The sequence below is a fragment of the Haliotis asinina genome, chromosome 2 (assembly GCF_037392515.1).
Source record: "Haliotis asinina isolate JCU_RB_2024 chromosome 2, JCU_Hal_asi_v2, whole genome shotgun sequence".
Classification (NCBI taxonomy): domain Eukaryota; kingdom Metazoa; phylum Mollusca; class Gastropoda; order Lepetellida; family Haliotidae; genus Haliotis; species Haliotis asinina.
This window is the reverse complement of record NC_090281.1, coordinates 17424289-17445100: the sequence shown is the minus strand read 5'-3', so window position 1 is coordinate 17445100 and position 20812 is coordinate 17424289. Positions and strand designations below refer to the sequence as shown.

The window sequence follows — 20812 nt, the reverse complement described above, 5'->3', positions numbered from 1 at the left end:
ACTAACACCCAAAATGTTGCATGGAAAAACAAAAAATTAAGTAAAAATGCCAAAATCTCTGTAAATAGCAAAAGGCACAACCATAGGTTCATATTATTATATCTATAATTTTTGGTCTAAAAATATTGAACAGTTCTTGAGTTCGGCTCCAGAAACAAAATGATTACGGACGGACAGACATACGTATCTAGCTGAATTATTGCTTGGGACATTAAACAACAACCACACAACTTTTTCTGACATTATTTGGGGTGTTTAAGGGTTAATGTGTTCCTATGTTTGCCATCAAACATATTTTCACTACTCCTGACAATATTAAATAGTAGAATAATTAATGGTGGTTCAAAACCACCATTAATTATACTACTCCTGACAAACGTCTGAAAAGGTTTTGCTTACTTCATGTTCATGTTCTGTCTTGAAATTATTCAATATACGTAGTTTTAAAGTGTTTCTTAAGTTAACAGGTCATGATAAAGAAAGTTGAGTAACCCATATTCTCATGTCAGGACCTTGTGGACTGAAACAGACATGTTATTTCCAAGGACGACATGCGGGAAGTGTTTAAGTTCTACATGCTTCCATTTCCCTTGGTCCTCCAGGGTCTTCATGTTTTCCCTCAGTAACACCGCGTTGGCATCGCCACCATCAGATAATACGTTGGAGAAGGCTGTGTTAATGACGAAACCACCTGTTGGGAAAACCAGAGAGAACATGGGGCATCAGATGCACATACGCAGGAAGCCACATTATAGACGGGTACATTTCACAGGCCATCAAAGTAAGAAGAACACTTGTAGTTTTGTATAGCACTAATGGTATCACAACCACAGCATAAACGGACACACTGATGCACAGACACACACAGAAGAGTACGTTTGCACTATTGTTCTATGGTCGTGTACATTAACGCCTTGATGCAGAGTGACGTCCCTCTGTTGTGTTCAGGACTCTCCTACACGAGGCATGAATAAACTTTCGGTGTTGTACCTTTATTGAAATGGTAAGCAAATTATATGTATCAAAAAATTACAATGGCGAAAGGGTTTTCTGAGTGAAATGTCCACCGTGTCATAGTCAGAAGAAATAACTGCCCTTGATAACTGAGATGAGCAGTGATATGCGAGCACCAAACACGTATGCACTGTCCTAGTGTCTCCCTATCATTATTATGACAAGGACACCATCGGCTGTTTGGTATTCAGTGGTGGGCTTCATTGTTAGTACAGTGGAAGGCGCCAAAACCGGCATCTGTCCAATCCGGCAAGTTGTCATCACTGACACAAACCTTTAGTCCCATCCGCGACTTGTACATTTATCATCAGTTCTGCAATCCGGCACATTGTCTAAACCAGATTATTTCGTAAGTCCCAATGAGTGCCGGTTTTGAGAGCTTCCACCGTATGTACATCTGGTGTTTCATTTCTTCAATATTCCGGCACTTCCAACCCTGAGCATACATCTAATAACATTTGAGGTTCAGCATACCCAAGAATTCAAAGGTTTGATCAGTGTTACAATATAACCTGTTCACTGGTCACGAGGGGGCCATGGGCTCATGTACTGTCGAGGTATGTTTATGTTCCACGAGCTCGCAGGGAGAGAGGAACATAAACAAACCTCGAGGGTCCATGAGACAATGGTCCCCGAGGAACCAGTCGCTCAATGCATACTGGATTGTGATTGGATAATTCAGAGTCATTCAGAGGTATATAATCATAATCTCACCAGCGCGGTAATGGTGGAGATAAATGTACTGTGTTAGGATACCACAAGTATATAACGAAATTATAAAAGCTCTAAATATTTTATGGCAATCAAAAACTAAGGCTCCAAAACTCTTGTACAGTTGGCACCCGTCTCGGATGTATGATTAGCCCTTTGATCTTCATTCTCTTCGTTAATGAGTTGACATCTGTGCTCAAGGCCAAGGAGTCCCAAGGAATATTTGTAAATGAACTATTTGACAACATAACCTCTTTGATGTTTGTAGATGACATTTCTAATGTGAGTGACAGTATTTTCAAGCAGAGAGTTATTGACTGTTTCAGACAAATTGGTCAGCAAACATGATAAAAGCACCAAGTTATCTCTTTATTGCCAACATAAATCTTCAGATTTTACTTTGGTGCAAAGAAAGAGATACAGAACAGCTCTAACCAGATTCAGATCATGATCGCGCTATTGAAGCAGGTAGATGGTCAGGAAGTATTACAGAAGAGAGTGTGTTCAAGTACATTTTCTTGCTACCTGCCCTCAATATCATGGTCTCCTATCCCAGCTGTTGAATATTTCCCATTATCTCTCCAATGAAAGAAAAAAATGTCCACATCATGATGTACGAGAATCAGTCATTATTAGCAGAATACATATTCAAGGCCTCAGCTGTGAGACAGAAGTACCGCGACATCTGATGCAAGGGAGGTAACTCAATCATATTCCACATAACATCTTGTCTACCTACAACGGTTATGATTCATTTGTTTGACAGTTGAGGTATTGTGCTCATCCATCACTACATACATATACAAATTGCCATGATTTAATATGCTCTTTTCAGAATTTTGCATGAAACTGTTATACGTATTGCAATTTATCTAATCCAAGGGAGTTAACTCAATTAACGTTTTGCATTGTATAACTCTGTCAACTATGTTATATTGCCAGCATATAATTATTATTGTTCAATTGTGCAATGCATCTGCTTGTATAATAATGCCATTCACATGCTTATGTAAGAGCCACCAAAAACAAAATGCTATGTATTGTTTGTACTCTGGGCCTATAACCTCTATTATCAAAGTAAAATGAATTGTATTGTAATTAAAAACTGAGGCTCACAAGCCCCTGAATCTTAAATACATGTAGTCCAGTTTCATATCAAACTTTGTCTGTAATTCAATAACATTGCATATCCTGTCCTCATTCAACAGGGCATCAATATAATTATACCTTTTTCAAAGTACTCTGAATAAAGTAGTCTTTCCATCAATTGCTATCATATTACTCCACCAAACGGATTGTGTAAGTACTTCAGCATGCAGTTCTACATTTTCATAACGTGTTGTTAGATACTTCACCCAGCCTTGGTGTACACGTCCCCAAAATATACACCTGGAAATTAATCAAGCAACACCCCATTTTTTTCTATTGGAGCAACTTTGAAGTGTTCTGACAATCAAAATATGCCGGGTTGATATAGTTTGACACTTTTTTATTCAACAGACGATCTCTGACAAACAACTTAAAGGGAAAAAGTATCAAGACTTTGCTTTATTGCAACGAAATCCAAATTCTTAAAACTGTCTTAAATTCATGAAAAAATGGACACAATTTACTATTCATCCACAGACGTTGTTGTCAGGTGTATTAACACAAATGTCACATGGAAAGAAAGAACAGTCATCTGAGAGTCTGCACACCGACTTTCATCAATATCTAGTGTGTCCTCCCTGCGCACGCACCACCGATTCCAGACGCCTCCTCATTCCTTGGATGAGTCTCCGGATCTGATTCTGGGGGATCCTGTTCCACTCCTCATGCAGGGCAGCCGTCAATTCGTTGAGATTATGGACTGGTGGGTCTCTCTGCCTCACACGACGGCCAATAAAGTCCCACAAATGTTCAATGGGGTTGAGGTCAGGGCTCATGGCAGGCCATGGAATTCTGTCAATTGCATTTTGCCGCAAAAAATCATTTACAGCATGCGCCCTGTGAGGTCTAGCATTGTCGTCCATAAATATGGGTCTCGTTGCCAGAGGATGGTTCTCAAAATGAGGTACCACAGCCCTGTCAAGAACCTCCTGTTGGTAACGAACACCGTTAAGGTTGCCACGGATGGTAATGATATCCAACTTGCAGTTCATGGAAATGCACCCCCATACCATAACGGAACCTCCCCCAAAGGCCACAGTCTCCTGGATGTTCCGTGGAGCCATTGCTGTGTTCCTCTGCCTCCAGACCCGAGTACGACCGTCCACCATGTGCAGCAAGAACCGGCTCTCATCTGAGAAATGGACCTTCCTCCAAGAGGCAATGTTCCAGTGCAAACGGTCATTACACCAGGCCAGTCGGGCTGCCTTATGGGCTGGAGACAGTCTGGGTCGCTTGATTGGCCTCCTTGCCCGGTATCCTGCAGCTTTCAGACGATTCCGAACAGTCCTGTTCGAGATGGGTCTCCCTGGAAGCCACTCCTGTCTCAACCGAGAGCTCGAGTCGAAGGACCTGGGCCGTACAAGTCTCAGTAAAGTTCTGTCCTCCCGGACTGTGGTCTTCCTGGGTCTTCCTGGTCTAGGCAGGTCTTTAACTTCATTAGTGGCCCGGTATTTTTTCAAAAGTTTTGAAATTATGGAATGATGTCGTCCGATTTGAGTCCCGATTTGTCTTAGAGACATACCAGCATTCCTCATGCCGATTATTTGCCAACGAGTGGCCTCTGATAATTTCCTACGTGCCATGACATTGAAATGAATGAAAAACCGAATGCAATCGACAACCTGCGCTTGTAAACACCCCAGGGAAAAAGTGCATTTTTCGAAAGTTGAGGTTAAAGCAATGCACGTGCGCTGTGCAAGCTTCACGCGCGTCATATCAACCCATGAAAAGCTCATGCTGTATGTCAATACATCAAAATTGAATAATCAATCATCAAAATTACTTCGTTAAACTTTGTTAAGTTTTTATGTGTCTTTGAATTTGGTGTTGCTTAATTAATTTCCATATGTATATATTTATATATTTGCGACATATGGTAAAAACTTAACTTTAATATGTTTGGGTCAGCCAAGCAAATGTTGTCAATGGAAGGACTATTTCTTAAGATAGATAGACGGATAGATAGATATACCCTTGCATATTGTTATCAGAGATCTTTTATTTCAACCAGTTCAAATTAATTTTGTCTCTTCAGTTTTCGATTTGCGTTCTGAAAAATTTCGCGAAAAGAATCAAAATGATGAAAACTGTAATCTTTCTAATTACCCATCTCATTTAAGGTAGTGCCTTCTCCAATACCGATACATGACATAAAAGTAATTGTATGAATGGTTCCTTTATGACTATTAGCCACTGTTTTTTGAAAGAGGAAATGCAATGTTTAGTATAAATATACACTGTACCATATAAAACATTAATTCATCCTTCGAAATGCAATACGCGTATGTCGATATGATTATTGTTTGACTATTCATAACACATTTACCTAAGAATGAGTAATAAAACATCTCCTTGGCTGATCACTGACTCACTGACTACGATTTAATCCCATACACCGGTCAACAAAGGTAAATACACAGGTAAGCTCAACATAATCGTTGCTGCATACTTTCCTGGTTTGACAATGCGGATGAGCTCTTCAAACGCTTCTTTGGGCAGCTTTATCAGCACCATTGAGCTCATCGCTGATATTGTAACTGCGTCATATGTATCTGAAACACATTCTTATGTTTGAGCATGGAAATATAAGTAACTATTCAATATATTGATACATGTTGAACAGTGTATTTAAAAATAGGATATCTTAGGCCAGTCGGGATGACTCGTGTAAGGAAAGTTAAATGGGTATACTGTTACGAGTGTGTATTCTCCGTGCTTTGAGTTATTATTATTATTATTGTTGCAGTTGTAATTGTGTCACAATATTTAAGGTTTTAATGTTAGTTATAATGAGTCACATTTCCCTTTCTTCTTTTCCCTTTCCTTCTCCATCTCTAACCATCACAATTAACTCCCAAAGTCATACTCATGAATTCTCCAGTATCACAGGCACCAAATTTTCAGAATTCATATAAGTTGCAAATTGATGCAAGTGATGTCGGTGCAGGTGCTGTCCTGATCCAAAAATGATGATTCAGGAATTGAACATCCAATTTGTTATTTTTCAAAGAAATTTGGCAAGCATCAAAGAAATTATTCTACCACTGAGAAAGAGACATTAGGCCTTTTGTTAGCTTACAGCATTTTGAAATGTACCTTGGTATCACCACTTTGCCAGTTGAAGGTTTTACTGATCACAATATATTGACTTTTCTTCATAAAATGAAGAACAAGAACCAAAGACTTATGGGGTGGAGTTTGAACTTGCAAGGGTTTAATCTTGTGATCAAACACGTTAAAGGCAAAGACAATGTTTGTGCTGATGCACTTTCCAGGGTGTAAATGTATGATGACTCGATGATGCTGTATGTATGTATCTGCATTTTGTCATAGTAATTCTGCAAGACGTTTCTCGTATTACTCATAATATTACATGTCATGATATTATGTCATGCTATGATTGTAACAGAAAGTTTCTACGAAACGTTCTTTTCCTCAAGGGGGAGACTGCTACGAGAGTGTATTTTCCGTGATTTGAGATGTTATTAATTATTATTGCTGTAGTTGTAATTGGGTCACAATATTTAAGAGTTTAGTGTTAGTTATAATGGATCACATTTCCTACAGAAAATTATTTAAGCAGCACGCCTCTTAGACAGTACTTTAGAGTTACCTCCCTTTGAAAAACGTAAACACGAGACCACTAGTGATCTAGAGCATTCCACATTACTTTCAGGAAATGACTGAATGTATATATAAATGCCAGTTGCCGTGTTGGGACGGGCACGGACACGTTTACTGTAGTACATTATTCTACATCTGCGTCAACGCTTGATCTACATAACCGGTGCCTGACTGCTCGCTTTGTAACTTTTGAAATAACGCTGTGTATTTGAAATCGGTTTTGTGAAATTGACTTGTGACTTTGTATAACTTGCTCTCTTTGCTTAATAATACAATATTTGAACGTTTTAGACTGGGCTTGCTGGTTCACAGGGGATTTATCACACCTTTGGTCACGGCAAATTCTTTAACCGTAACAAAATGTTGTTTAAGAAAAAAAAACATTCATTGATCGAATTGTTGTGATAAGAGAGCCGTGCGATGTCATTCAAACGATACAATTTTCGTTTGAAAAACACATATATCTGTTTTGTTTATTCAAGTAATTAAATAATATCGACAGTGAGAAAATGAGTTACGTTGTTTTACTCTACATATAGCAATGTTTCAGCAGTATCACGGAAACGCTCTTCGCACGTTGTACCCTTGTTGGAATCGAACCCGGGTCCTCGGCATGACGCTTTGTATTAACCACCAGACTAAAGGTAGTAGTATGTTTGTAAGGTTTTCAACCACTTTGAGTAGTATCCCGGCTTAAACATGAATATATCCACTCAGCAGACAGTCATTCAGTATGTGTCAAACAAAACACTAACGTCGAAACAGTGTCCATTTGCGGCAAAAGGCCAAATTAGCGGTGAAAGTCTTAAAACTGCGGTAAATTTATCACTTTGAATTAGAGTTAAAGATCTTGAAATGCAACATTTTTATAATATGTGACCCGCTAAGATCTGGTATTTATCATGCCAGTGATGTACATACGATTGAAATATTTTGGAATTATTCTTTCATCGTTACTGTGTGCGAAGTATTTTGACCTGTATAAATATTTCTGAGACCTTTTTGATTGACCTTTTTTATAAAATTATGGTCTTGCCACATCACCGTAACGCCTCCTGTAAACTTTAAAATGGCCGAACGAACACGTCATTACCATGCAGCGATGTTTGGATAACGAGATTAGGGGACGACTGAACCTTTGAAACACGAGGTAATCTTATCGTATCTGTTTAAGTTCTCAACAAACAGCCACTTTCAAGTGTAGGATGACAGTATTACAATTTATTATGCATCGTCTGAAATACGCGGAGGGATATGTTTTTTCCGACCGAAAAGCGATTATACGAGGATACGTGTTAAAATTTTACGTGTTCTTGTTTCTTCACGTGCGATATTCATATTTATTACTTATTATTTTATTACTAATATTTAACCGGCTTAAAAATTAACGTTTGGATTTGCTGAGGAAGTAGCATGAAATAGCACGTTTCATGCTGTAATTTACAATATTCCAGCTATTTGGCAACGGTCTAAAAATAGTCTAGTCTGGACCAGACAATACTGTGATTCTATGACTCCATGATGACTTGTAAGTTACTGTGTATAAAAGACCACTATTTACCATTTGCAATATTCAGGGCACTTTCTCCTAAAGCCTCGATGAAGTATCGACCATACAGGCCTTTCTTCATTGCTTCATCCAACATTCTGTTTGACGGTTCAAGAGCGTCCATTTTTTGAAAGCCATGAGAGTAAAGCTGTAAAGTACAAATTACTAAATTCATTACAAGAATTGAAGTGAAATGTTTTCAGGCTATTACATATTCTTGGTAAACATTGGACCAGTACATACATTTACTTCTAGAGCCCAAGCAGCTCTTCAAAAATAAGAAACGCCTAAGACATTAATATTGTTCGAAGAATTTATTGCGTTAGTTTAAGAGCAATTATTTAATGTAATTTCGAAAAGTTTACAACTCAACATAGCAGCCATTTTATTGTGTTTTTGTTTACTTAAGTCAACAATACGGCGTCAAAGTCAGTACAGGGCCATCGTTCACAGCAGTTACTTTTCGTCTCGGCACAGACTGGATATGTCGACGAAGTCGCTCTATTCCTGCAGTGCGATGGCCAATTGTGGGTGATTCTGAATCGTGTTTTGACGCTGTCGTGCACGTCGATCGAGTTCATCCCATAGGTTTTCTATTGGGTTTAAATCTAGCGATAGAGAAGGCCATGACGAGACATTGACGTTAGAATTGGCAAGCTAGCGGATCGTGACGCGCGCTGTATGTCAAGGATCTTCCCAGGGTCTTTGAGGTACTGAGATATTTGATTTTCCATCTGTGACAAGGTTTGTGAAACTAGAAGAGAATACACCAGAATACGCAGAATACATCGAAACCGACGAAGCATCACCAAAGCAGGATATGTGCAAAACAGAGGCGTGGCGATACAGAAAATGCACGATGCGGTACGTATCGCAATATCTTGGAACTATACGATGCTATTCGATACACATCACGATATGATATCTTCAGTTATTTTCTTTAGAAACGAATATTTTTATATCATGCAACAGTTTAAATATTGACATAACCGTCAGTTTCTAGTGTCAGTTAACAATTTTGATGTCAAGGATACGTAAAAAGCATCGATATATTTCTCGTTCGATAAAGTATCACGATTATCGATACTACGATATATCGTCACAGCTCTAGTTCAAAGTGAAAACAATCCGAACGAAAGTTTGATGAAATATGCCATTCATTGACACCAGAAAACTGTAAGCAAACAATACATAATCTTACCAGTGTAGACTATTTCTCCAAACTAATTTTCTAACACTAAGCAACATCTTAAACCCTACGTTTATCGTATTTTGATGTCGGAACTCATTTGACATATCACGTGAACATGTTTGTGTTTGTATAAGTGGTACTTGTATATTGAAAACCATTTCTTCAGATTACTTATTTAAATGACTGGAAAAATATCTCATTATTTTAACACCTGAAATGTTCCTCTAAGTTTGGAAGCATGGACTTTGTATTCAGTGTTTACTAAGTGCCAACGGGAACTGAATATACATCATGGTGAAATAAAGAAATACTACGGAAGCCTATTAGGACCAGCCTATTATTTTTATTATATTTATTTCACATCCCTAAGAATCCTAAGTGGAATTTTCCAGTTATAAAGTGGAATTTTCCAGGTACTATGTGGAAATCTCCAGTTAATAGGGATGTGAAAAAAAATTGACCTGGCCCTAATAGGCTTCCGTACGTCTGTGATATTATCTACTAGGAGATATCGTTTTGACAATGGATTTTGCATAATGTCCTGACAATGCTATGACGTCATGAAATTGACGACGTCACAAAGCTATGACATCGATGCACTGCAAATCTAATTGCAGTGTTGTTTTCAGGGATGTATATTTTTCAGCGAAAACTAATGAAGAATGATTTTGGCGAGTCTCTCCCATTTGTCTACTGTTATCAATTATATCAACACTCGTTGTTAAAGGTAAAAGTATTTGTTACTTTATTGTTAATATATTTCATATCAGTAGACAAATGGGTGAGATTCTCTATATATTAATCTGCCAACCTTTTCTGCACAAAGCCCTGTTCCAGCTGCCACATCCAGGATATAAACATCTTTTCTGTTGCTAGGAAACAGCTCCGCAGTTGTTTGGGCAGTCAGGGTTGGACTCATGTGGTTCACAGCTTCCATAATCTTCAGCAAAATAATGGTACATTATTGAAATTATTTACAGATTACAATGAATAAATGCCTTGTCGAACACACCAAGAACTTTCCAGAGGATACAAAGACTAGCCAGTTACTCCGCCTTCCGAATCACAGGTCCTGAACCTTGTCACCAAGAGCAGTGGGGAATCGGGACAAATTTGCGCTCGAGATGCACGAGTTACATTTTGTATTTAGCCAGATGTGTCTTTTTAGAAATGCAATTCAGTGATTTTATTAATTTCTTTTACCAGCAACGAAAAGTTCATTGGTTACTTGGGTACAGATATGCCTGAGGTTGTTAATAGGCCTGTTCACTTCTAATTTGATAGGACACTTTGCTCAAATTGAAAGCGCTTTCGAGATCAAATGATAATCATCTCTGTTACATTTGAAATCTGGTGTTGAATTAACACACACATGCATTAGATCAACTCATATCTACATTTAAAATCTATACACCCTTCCCATCTCGAGGTGTCAGTGATATTGACGTTGTAACAATACTCACCTTGTCATATCGCTGGCTGTTTTGAGAAAACCGGTCAATGATCTCATCTCTGCTAGTTTCTTCGTCCCCCATAAGGTAGTACGCCGTGGACACAGCTTCCTCACTGTCCTTCTGTGCCATGCTTGGGCATAATATCCCGCTTATTTTCCCTTGATTGTAAATGGTATTCTATACACAACATTGGTTACAGAAATCCATATACAATGACAACAGCTGCTAAAATTCACGTCCATATGTTGCAGTAATCTACACGTTTAGTACCTGCACACGCTGAATGGAACTTGAACAGGTAACAGAAAACGAACTATATCGTTTCATATACATATTAGCTAAGGGCCCCTTGCCCCCTCTACACGCAGTACAAACAGCGAATGGGACTTCTCCCAGGGAACACTGCTTAGTCCAACCCACCAAGAACGTCCTGTAGAATATGTAGACTCCCCAACTCTGCAGCCTTCTGCAGTACCCCAAAGTGTCAGAAGGGCTGTGCTCCCGATGGAGACCCCGGGCAGTCTCCTCATCTGCGATAAAAGTATCAAACCATTATTGATTTGTTATTATTTGAGAATAATTAACACCTACGACAAAATGAATTCTTCTATATCACAGCAATTATCATGTCACCATCATGCGGTCACGATATAACGGCAACTACTCTTAATTACATGTCAACTCAGAAAATGCATTTCTATACTGCGTTTGAAAGCCATTTAAAGCGTATAAAACGAACATGTTGTACATTTAGTGCTGGAGCTATATTGGTATTAAGGTGCAAAATGCAACATAAACTAGAGGTGATATAATTTAACGGAATTTACATGAATCTGAACCGGCTGTACCGGCGTCGTTAATATTTACAACTATATAAATCATTTGCAACATCATTTATGTGGAATTCTGGAAATATGTAATATGCTTGTGTGCAACATTAGATAGTCGAGCTATATACAGAAATGAATATACTTGACAGAACTTTTACTGCGGTGGAAAGCCCTTGGGGCTCTGCAAAGTATAATGTGCATTCGAGTCGCGTCTGAGAGTAAGGCCATGTGTGCGATTGTGTAACTGGACTTGCCCATATTAAAGGTAAAATCGGGGATCTAGTGCGCATGTCCCGTCAGTCTTACGGAAGCTATGATCCATCATCCAAAATTTAATGTGTAAATGCATCGGGAAGCCCTTGAAAATGCGGTTCTGCCAACGTGCATTTAAGTCACGTCTGATAGTCAGGCAATGCGCGTCATTATGTAACTGTACTTGTGCCTGTGGTGGTAAAACGGAGATGTTCCGTCAGTTATTATTTCAATATCCGTGATTCAACATGAAAGATTTAAAATGAACCGGAAAGTCCTTGAAAGTGCGGTTCTGCCAAGGTATAATGACATTTGTGCATTCGAATATACGTGCCATTATATATATAACGACGTGCATCAAATATACGATCTGGCGCCCATGCTCCGACAGCTGTAATTTATCACAGAAGACGCCGCTGTAGTAACTTTATTACTCTGTTGCGTTCGCATCTCCTTGTTATTATCATTATAATGTTTCATAACGTCTTTTAGATCTGTTGGCATGAACTGATTGTATATACATGTATATCTCCAGCTTCCTGTAAACTTAATTATAACTTCATTACCTGTATATCACTCTTCTGTGTTCACATTTCCTTACCCTGGACTTACCACATAACAAATGTAATTTCGTCACCTGTCTTGCCCTCCTATGGGTCATCTCCTTTTGACAAGCGGCTATTTTGTGATTTTTTAACCTCGTCGCTCCACTGATTTCAACCTTGTGCATAGAATGCTTGAATTTCTTTGGCATGGGCAATTCACACCTTCTGGCATGCCCCTGCCCCTCCAAATGAACATCATGCATAGAATGGAGATGGGACAGTTTACAATTTCCGCCTTCCCATTAGAAACATCAGGCTTGGTCACATGAGCTTCATCTAAACCATTCCATTGGTTATCTGACTGCAACGTGGTAATATAAGGGAATGCGTTTCACTACAATTTCATCATCACAGACCAAGTGATCTTAGTGGATGACTACCAGTCAGTGTTGGCGATCACTACTGGCAAGTGAACTTTACTTTTATTTCTTTTCCCTTGATTTTTATTTGTGTGTTTGAAGTCATTTACGTTGTTCAGTATATCAAACTGATACATAGGATAAAAACGTTTATTCCTGAAAATATCGAGATCCATGTAGAAGACATTGATATTCAGGCAATTTCTGTACTTTGTTACTCCCGGAAAAAGAATATTTGTTTTTTCTATATCCAAATAGTTTCCAGGTTCCTTAAATTATCCAAGTACACGACTGTGACATCCAGGCCCTTTTCTGTAGCGCCCAGTTACTCCAAGACCCTTTCCTGTAGCGCCCAGTTACTCTAAGACCCTTTTCTGTAGCGCCCAGTAGACGTACTCCCAGAAATACAGTATAAGCAAGAGTAGTTCTTAAATTGTCCAAGTACAAGACTGACATCCAGACCCTTTCCTGTAGCGTCCAGTTACTCCAGGAAAAAACTTTTGTTGCTTCTGGATGCATGTGGTAGACTTACGCCCAGAAAGATAGTATAAGCAACTATATTTATTAAATTATCCAATTACGAGACCGTGGCATCCAGGCCCTTTTCTGTGGTATTAAAATTACATGTCATCAGTCGAATCCTTTCTCACCTACAGTCAAACATATGTACCAATGATGCTGCAAAACGGAAGATGGCCAGTCTTGCACATGGCCAAAAGACAGTGAATAAATACTATGCTAAAAACACCATTACAGGCTGCTAGTGAGTGTGCATTTATACAAGGTATTATCAAGCAAGCAGCGGGTACATCAAACGTTGAGGAACCTGTATCGGCGTCAATTACAAAAGATACCTCCACCCAGCCCCGGCCCCGGGTAAAGCCCCAGCCCCATTTCATAATGTATGTATTGTTCATTTATGCAATTATTTATATAGCTAATATATTATGTCTTTTTCAGCTTTATATTGTGTATCTGTCCTGCACTCCTTGATATCTATAATGCGTATGAAAGTCCTTCCAAATGATGTATGAAACATGTGCATGTGCGACGTTGAGCAAAGGTACTAGACATGTCTGTAGATGTTGACGCATGTGATTTCCTTGTCAACGGCACTGTACGCTGAAGTTGAGGTCGGTGATAATTTCTATATCCGTTTTGCGATCCTTAACATCCATTATGCCTATGAAAGCCCTTTCAAGCCTGCTTCTTACGACGTATAACATGTACATATGCAACCCCGTGCGGAGACGCTACACACGTCCGTATATACCGCCGGGTTTTTCGGCGGCGGCCTTTCAATGGCGCATTTGTTCAGGCTCTGCGTGTTTGCTTCTCACTGCGGTATCCTCGTCTGCAACATACATTTTTTATATCATTAGAAAACTCTTTTAGTGGCGACAACGATGGTGGAAACAGAATTCATCTGTTAAATAAAATACTATGTAACTTCTTTTTCAAAAGTCAGATGTCACATTGACTGGTATTGCCAGAAAGCCCATTCAAGGTACAAGCAAAACTTCGTTGTGCTATCTCTTCAAGTTAAGATTTTATTGACTTTTTAAGAAGCATACTACGTCTATAGATTTACATGCAGCACATGATTCTCGAGCATCTGTTTACTGAACATGTATGGTGACCTGTCTTAGATACCGGCTATAGATCTACATGCAGCACATGATTCACGAGCATCTGTTTACTGAACATGCATGGTGACCTATCTTAGATATCGACTATAGATCTACATGCAGCACATGATTCGCGAGCATCTGTTTACTGAACATGTGTGGTGACCTGTCTTAGATATCGGTTATAGATCTACATGCAGCACATGATTCGCGAGCATCTGTTTACTGAACATGTGTGGTGACCTGTCTTAGATATCGACTATAGATCTACATGCAGCACATGATTCACGAGCATCTGTTTACTGAACATGTATGGTGACCTGTCTTAGATATCGACTATAGATCTACATGCAGCACATGATTCACGAGCATCTGTTTACTGAACATGTGTGGTGACCTGTCTTAGATATCGGCTATAGATCTACATGCAGCACATGATTCGCGAACATCTGTTTACTGAACATGTATGGTGACCTGTCTTAGATATCGGTTATAGATCTACATGCAGCACATGATTCACGAGCATCTGTTTACTGAACATGTGTGGTGACCTGTCTTAGATATCGGCTATAGATCTACATGCAGCACATGATTCACGAGCATCTGTTTACTGAACATGTATGGTGACCTGTCTTAGATATCGACTATAGATCTACATGCAGCACATGATTCGCGAGCATCTGTTTACTGAACATGTGTGGTGACCTGTCTTAGATATCGACTATAGATCTACATGCAGCACATGATTCGCGAGCATCTGTTTACTGAACATGTATGGTGACCTGTCTTAGATATCGGTTATAGATCTACATGCAGCACATGATTCACGAGCATCTGTTTACTGAACATGTATGGTGACCTGTCTTAGATATCGACTATAGATCTACATGTAGCACATGATTCACGAGCATCTGTTTACTGAACATGTGTGGTGACCTGTCTTAGATATCGGCTATAGATCTACATGCAGCACATGATTCACGAGCATCTGTTTACTGAACATGTATGGTGACCTGTTTTAGATATCGGCTATGGATCTATATGCAACACATGATTCACGAGCATCTGTTTACTGAACATGTGTGGTGACCTGTCATAGATATCGGCTATAGATCTACATGCAGCACATGATTTGCGAGCATCTGTTACGTAATACAAATATCCTGGTTGGATTGTAACTTGCAAAATATTTTGAGGAAGAGACCGTGTATACGACTGCCTGTTGGGGTAAGTTACTGCTACATATAGAAATGTTATGCCTGGATTGAGCACACCCACTAGCACATGCAGTTTCGGTAGTGTTGATTAAGTGATTACAAGAATCTGTGAATGTGTGATAAACACGATAACATGTATCACTTTCTCAGATATATTCCTGAGTAAGCTGAGTGTAGGTTAAAATATCATGGTCTGAAAAATGGGTCGATAAATGGAACACCTGGGTTATAATGTAGATATGTTTGCAAGAACAATGAACACTATAACATGCATACAAATTCGATATAATCATAGCTGGGACAGATTAACACATCATGAATTGCAAATAGGGTGGCACAACACAACTTGGTTGTCTTGAGAGTATGATCTGTAACATCGAAACATACATTGCAACATTAAATATCTACATAATGAACTTGATAGGAAAATGATTAGCAAATGAAATGATTACAGGTATAACTGGTTCTCATGTAAAATATACCATCAAGCAATTAATTTGCTGGTATGTTGAAATATAGATGGGTAATGTATCACGAATGCCATAACTGTAGTTTAACTTGAGTTAAGAAAGAGAATTAACGATACACCTGTACCACTTAACGCATTTCATGCAAAGTAAAAACAAAAGCAAAAACAACACTTTTGCATAAAATTTAATCCTGGAGTATTGCAGGGCAAGCAGCTTCCATTTTAAGTACATACCAATAACGGATACCTTGATGTTTATTAAGGTAGTAACAGTCAAGACACTGAATTTCCCGTGTGTATTGTCACTGATTGCCATATACGGCAACCCTAACGTTTTGTCCCGGCGCCAGATTCTGTAATGTATGTTACAGATATATGTATATATGTCACCGTCGTTGTTAGTGGTACCAAGGCCGGCAACATACCGTTGGCAGAATTGTCTAGGCGATGACGCATACCCAGTTGAAGAAACTTCTGATAGCTTATGATATAGGATATTTATATAGCGCACATATCCACGCACTAGTGCATGGTCAAGGCGCTGGTATTTTTCCCTCGATCACTGGATGTCAATCTCAACAGCACATCGTATTTCAGTCTCAACTCCCTGGGGAGTATACAACTCTTGCTGCCACTAGGCGCACCGTGTTTAATGTGGCTCTCTCATCCTAACGAGGTACCTAACTGACAGCTGGGTGGACTGGGACACATAGTCACAGCACTTTGTCCATGTTTACAGCACGTTGCTGTACCCGCAACTAGGTGTATGCACGTGTTCATGTGGCCACGGATTCGTGGGTTCTTTAAAGTGCACAGGGTTGTGTACTGTGCACTAGGGGTTGTGACAACACTGAAAGAGTCTTCACACAAAGGTGGCTCCAAGGTTTTTACACCCGGTCACAGGAGGGCTCGATCCGAAACCGAAACCTCGCTGGATCACTAGTCTGGCGCCTTAGCCAGCTCGCCCACCATGCTTATATCAAATGCACACAATAAGTAATCTTTGGGTAACCTACACCCCTTTGAGCCAATGGATCAGGTGGTAACAGCTTTGCCTATGTTTGTGTGTACCTTTAAAATGCAATGGTAATTAAAGAATTTTTTTTCGACGGAAAAGGTTAACATAATAACAAGAGATTAACTCGGAAGTAAACCCTGATTACTTTTGAGACGTCCCCTGCGGATGTCCAGAGTGACTGAGACTGAATACCATTTTACTCAAGGACATCATCAAACTGTGTGTCGTCGGTTATCTTTTTAACAGTACCATCCAGTAGCTTGATTAGGATCACCCCTCGTGTAACCCATGACGACGCCTCCTTATTGACTGATGCACGTTTGCGGAGCTTACTAGCTATGGTGGCTCTCGTTCGGGTGAGATCCATATTGATCGCCTTGAGTGCTGTTCGCTCTTGTCGAGGCGGTAACTCGGGTCATGAATGATCTCATCTTTTTAACTCAATCTGTCTTTGAGAGATAAGATATTTTTAAGTTTTATATTTTGTGAGATCAGCGTGTCGATCTCTTAGGCCTGGTGATTTCTGTGACAGTCGAGCATATTACTGACACAGCTTCCTTAGACTGAAATGTTTTTAAGAGTTAATCGAGAAATGCATCTAGTTCCGGAGATACATCACACAGTATGTTAGCAGACTTTTGAGGGCACATTTTTAAGGATGTTTCAGAGTCTTCTGATTCATGAGCTAAGTTGACACGGACTTTTTATGTCTATAGCAAAGTCAGACTCGGGAGATGAAAGAACTTCTTGCCGATTCCGTTAACAGAATGAGGAGTGTTAGCCATTAATGAGATGTAATTATTTACAAGTTAGTGATCCGTTGGAAGTTGTAGATCAGTGAGCGCAATTGCACGGCATCCCTCAGAGTGAGACCTGCGCAATTATCCAATCCAAGGATTATCCAAAGAAATACCTTCTATCCGGTTACACTATTTTAACATGTGTAGCAGATATATGTAATATTTCCATGTATTACATTTATGGTCTCTCACATCTGTTCATTTCTCCACTGTTGCATATTTTGTTTATACCACATCGTGACAGCTGGAGAAAGCATGTCCTTCCATCATGATATCACCTATCTTGTGAATTCCTATGCTTTTATTCATAATATTGACAAATCGCTTAACTGCAACACATCGCAACCACCACTAAGGAATATCTAGATGTATAAATGCATGCGATATAGCCAATCAGGCGATACTGATACTGATTCCAGCCCTGTCCAAAAGAAAGTATTTAGATATAACATTCTACCATGGCTATGTGAAATGCGTGAATTTGATTGGTCAATCAATAAAAGTAGACACTATCAATTTCGATTGAAAATGCGCCTGTTTTCATGGCGAACGTATACAACACTGCCGGACTACTTCCGCTTGACCACCAACATGGCGGATGTAAACATCGCAGACGCGCTTGATGTCGGTATATTTTCAGTCGGCAGTTTTGCAGACGTATATGGCCCAGACCTGGACGAATTTGATGATGATGATGATGATGAGTTTGACTCAATCCTGGCAAACCTAACCAATTCAGGTGAATTGACCCCCGAAACCTTATTATAACAACATTTTGGATTTGGATATAAATCGGTTTGAAAGAGTCGTCTGCTAAGAGATCAGTCTGAGAAAAACATCTCTCTTTTTTTAAATATTTGTAAATATTTCGTTACAACATAACATAAATACGTAATCATTTTCAACCTCGTTTATTCTCAGAAATAACAGAAAGTGCCATACCAGGACAGAATAAATATGCACCTGGATGAAGAAACAACGGTTAGCGATGGGAACTTAAACACGGGTAGGAAGTAATGGAAGTAATGAAAAACACAACAGTCCGGAACTATTAAAAAAACGAAAACAACTTATTATAAGATTTTACGAGCTTTGTTTACAATGTTAAAACGGGGCCTGCAAATTAGTGCAATGGGCCAGCTGATTAAGATTGCCAACACAATAGATCTACACTTGTATCTCGTGAATGGATTGGGTTTTTTTTCTTTGTTATTTCTTTTTTCAAAATAAAAACCCAGTAAATTATTCCCACAGACACAAGAGATGAGAGACAAACAACTTTTGGGGAAAGCCGCTGCCGCTTCGCAACAATTGATGAAGCTAACTTGGACTCCATTTTTTTGGATGGCCGACCCAAATCAACCCTACGGACAACACACTGGGGTGTTAGGATTTTTCAACGTGAAAAAGTCATAAAAAACATGCATTAAACCTTGTCTCGAAAACAGAATAATACGATTATTTCCTCCTTAATTGTGAGAGAACCTCCTACCATATAAGCTTCCATTATATCAATTTTTAAACACAATCACTCTTTATATGCCCAACCATAAACAAACAATATTTAACATTGCACAAAGCCTTGTAAATAGTCCTATTTATGGAAAAGATGACATCAAAATGTGAAATAAGTGCCTACCTGGTAAAGAGTATGTTTGTTTCCATTTAGAATGGCTAACACATCATGAGATATCCATCAAGTTTGAAGCACTTCCCAAAGAAAAACTGGCGTCACACCTCCGACACTTTTATGCAGAACTTCGCACTAAAAAGATGGCAAATTCTACTCGAAGTCTTCTTTTGTCGGAATCCGATCGGCGATTCACAGGCATCTGAGATCTCCACCGTTTGAAAGAAACATCAATATTTTGCAGGACATTGAGTTCCATAGTGCTAACAATGTTTTCACAAGAATGCTAAGAAAAATTTAAAAAACTTGGTCTAGACAATGCACAACACCACGAGCCCATCTCACAGGCAGATCTCGCTAAAATTAGAAGTTCTCTATCTGTTGACACACCAGTTCAGTTGCAGAAAAAGGTGTGGTTTGATTTGACTTTGGGCTTTGGTCGCAGGGGAAATGAAAATCAGCGTGATTTGACGATTGATTCATTTGCTGTTGAATCCGACGATGTAGGTATGGAGTATATAACAATGACACACTCCGAATCCACCAAAAATCATCCCGGGGGGGTGCAAGATAAGTTCCAGGCGAAACCCCGAATTTACGCCACTTACACTGCATCATGCCCAGTTGCTTCCTTCAAAAAGTACACTGCAAAATTGAACAAGCAGAATCCCGCTTTCTACCAACTTCCTCGGAAGAATGTCACTGCTGGCGATCCATGCTGGTACACATTGAAACCACTTGGCCACAACACTCTGTCAGAAATGATGAAAACCATTTCAAAAGAATGCCAGGTTAGTCGCATTTACACCAATCATTGTGTTAGGGCCACCACTATCACTCTGTTGTCGCATGCCGGGGTAGAGGCACGTGAAATCATCAAGCTCACTGGTCACAGTAATCAACAGTCCTTGATGAGTTAGAACACTGACTCGTCGGTCAATCAGAAAAGATATTCTTCAATTCTGCAAGGTTCACATTCGACAGTCGGTACCTTAGCTTCCTCAACTGTCATCTCAAATTCAAATTTCAATCTCGCGCAGAATGTAAAGACTGCCTCGTCCGCCTCCTTCCAAATTTCAAACTGTACCGTCACGGTAAACAATTTTTTCCAGGAATCTAATTACGTGAGACCAGTCCATTATCGTGTTGGGAGAGGGTTATCCAAATAGACTGGTTTCCGTTGTATTTAGATTTGTTTATCTGAACCAAGCTGTTAAGCATTAAATTATTGCAATGTATAGACAGTTGTTTGTTTTCTGTAGACAATACGTTTTAGGTTACGATGTATAAATACGAAAGGCACCTATAATA

At 39.3% G+C, this 20812-nt stretch overlaps 1 protein-coding gene and 1 pseudogene across 1 annotated transcript; one reads left to right on the top strand and one right to left on the bottom strand.

Annotated features, from left to right (window-relative positions):
* Positions 1-500: 500 nt before the first annotated feature.
* Positions 501-10822, bottom strand: LOC137271611 (methyltransferase-like protein 27). Its single transcript, XM_067804051.1, has 5 exons — positions 10703-10822; positions 10051-10179; positions 8060-8195; positions 5331-5426; positions 501-694 (listed from the first exon to the last, which is right to left on the bottom strand). Exons 1-5 carry the CDS (start codon positions 10820-10822, stop codon positions 501-503), a joined length of 675 nt encoding a protein of 224 aa, XP_067660152.1.
* A 7640-nt stretch (positions 10823-18462) lies between these two features.
* On the top strand, positions 18463-20670 carry LOC137271609 (uncharacterized; annotated as a pseudogene).
* Positions 20671-20812: the final 142 nt, after the last annotated feature.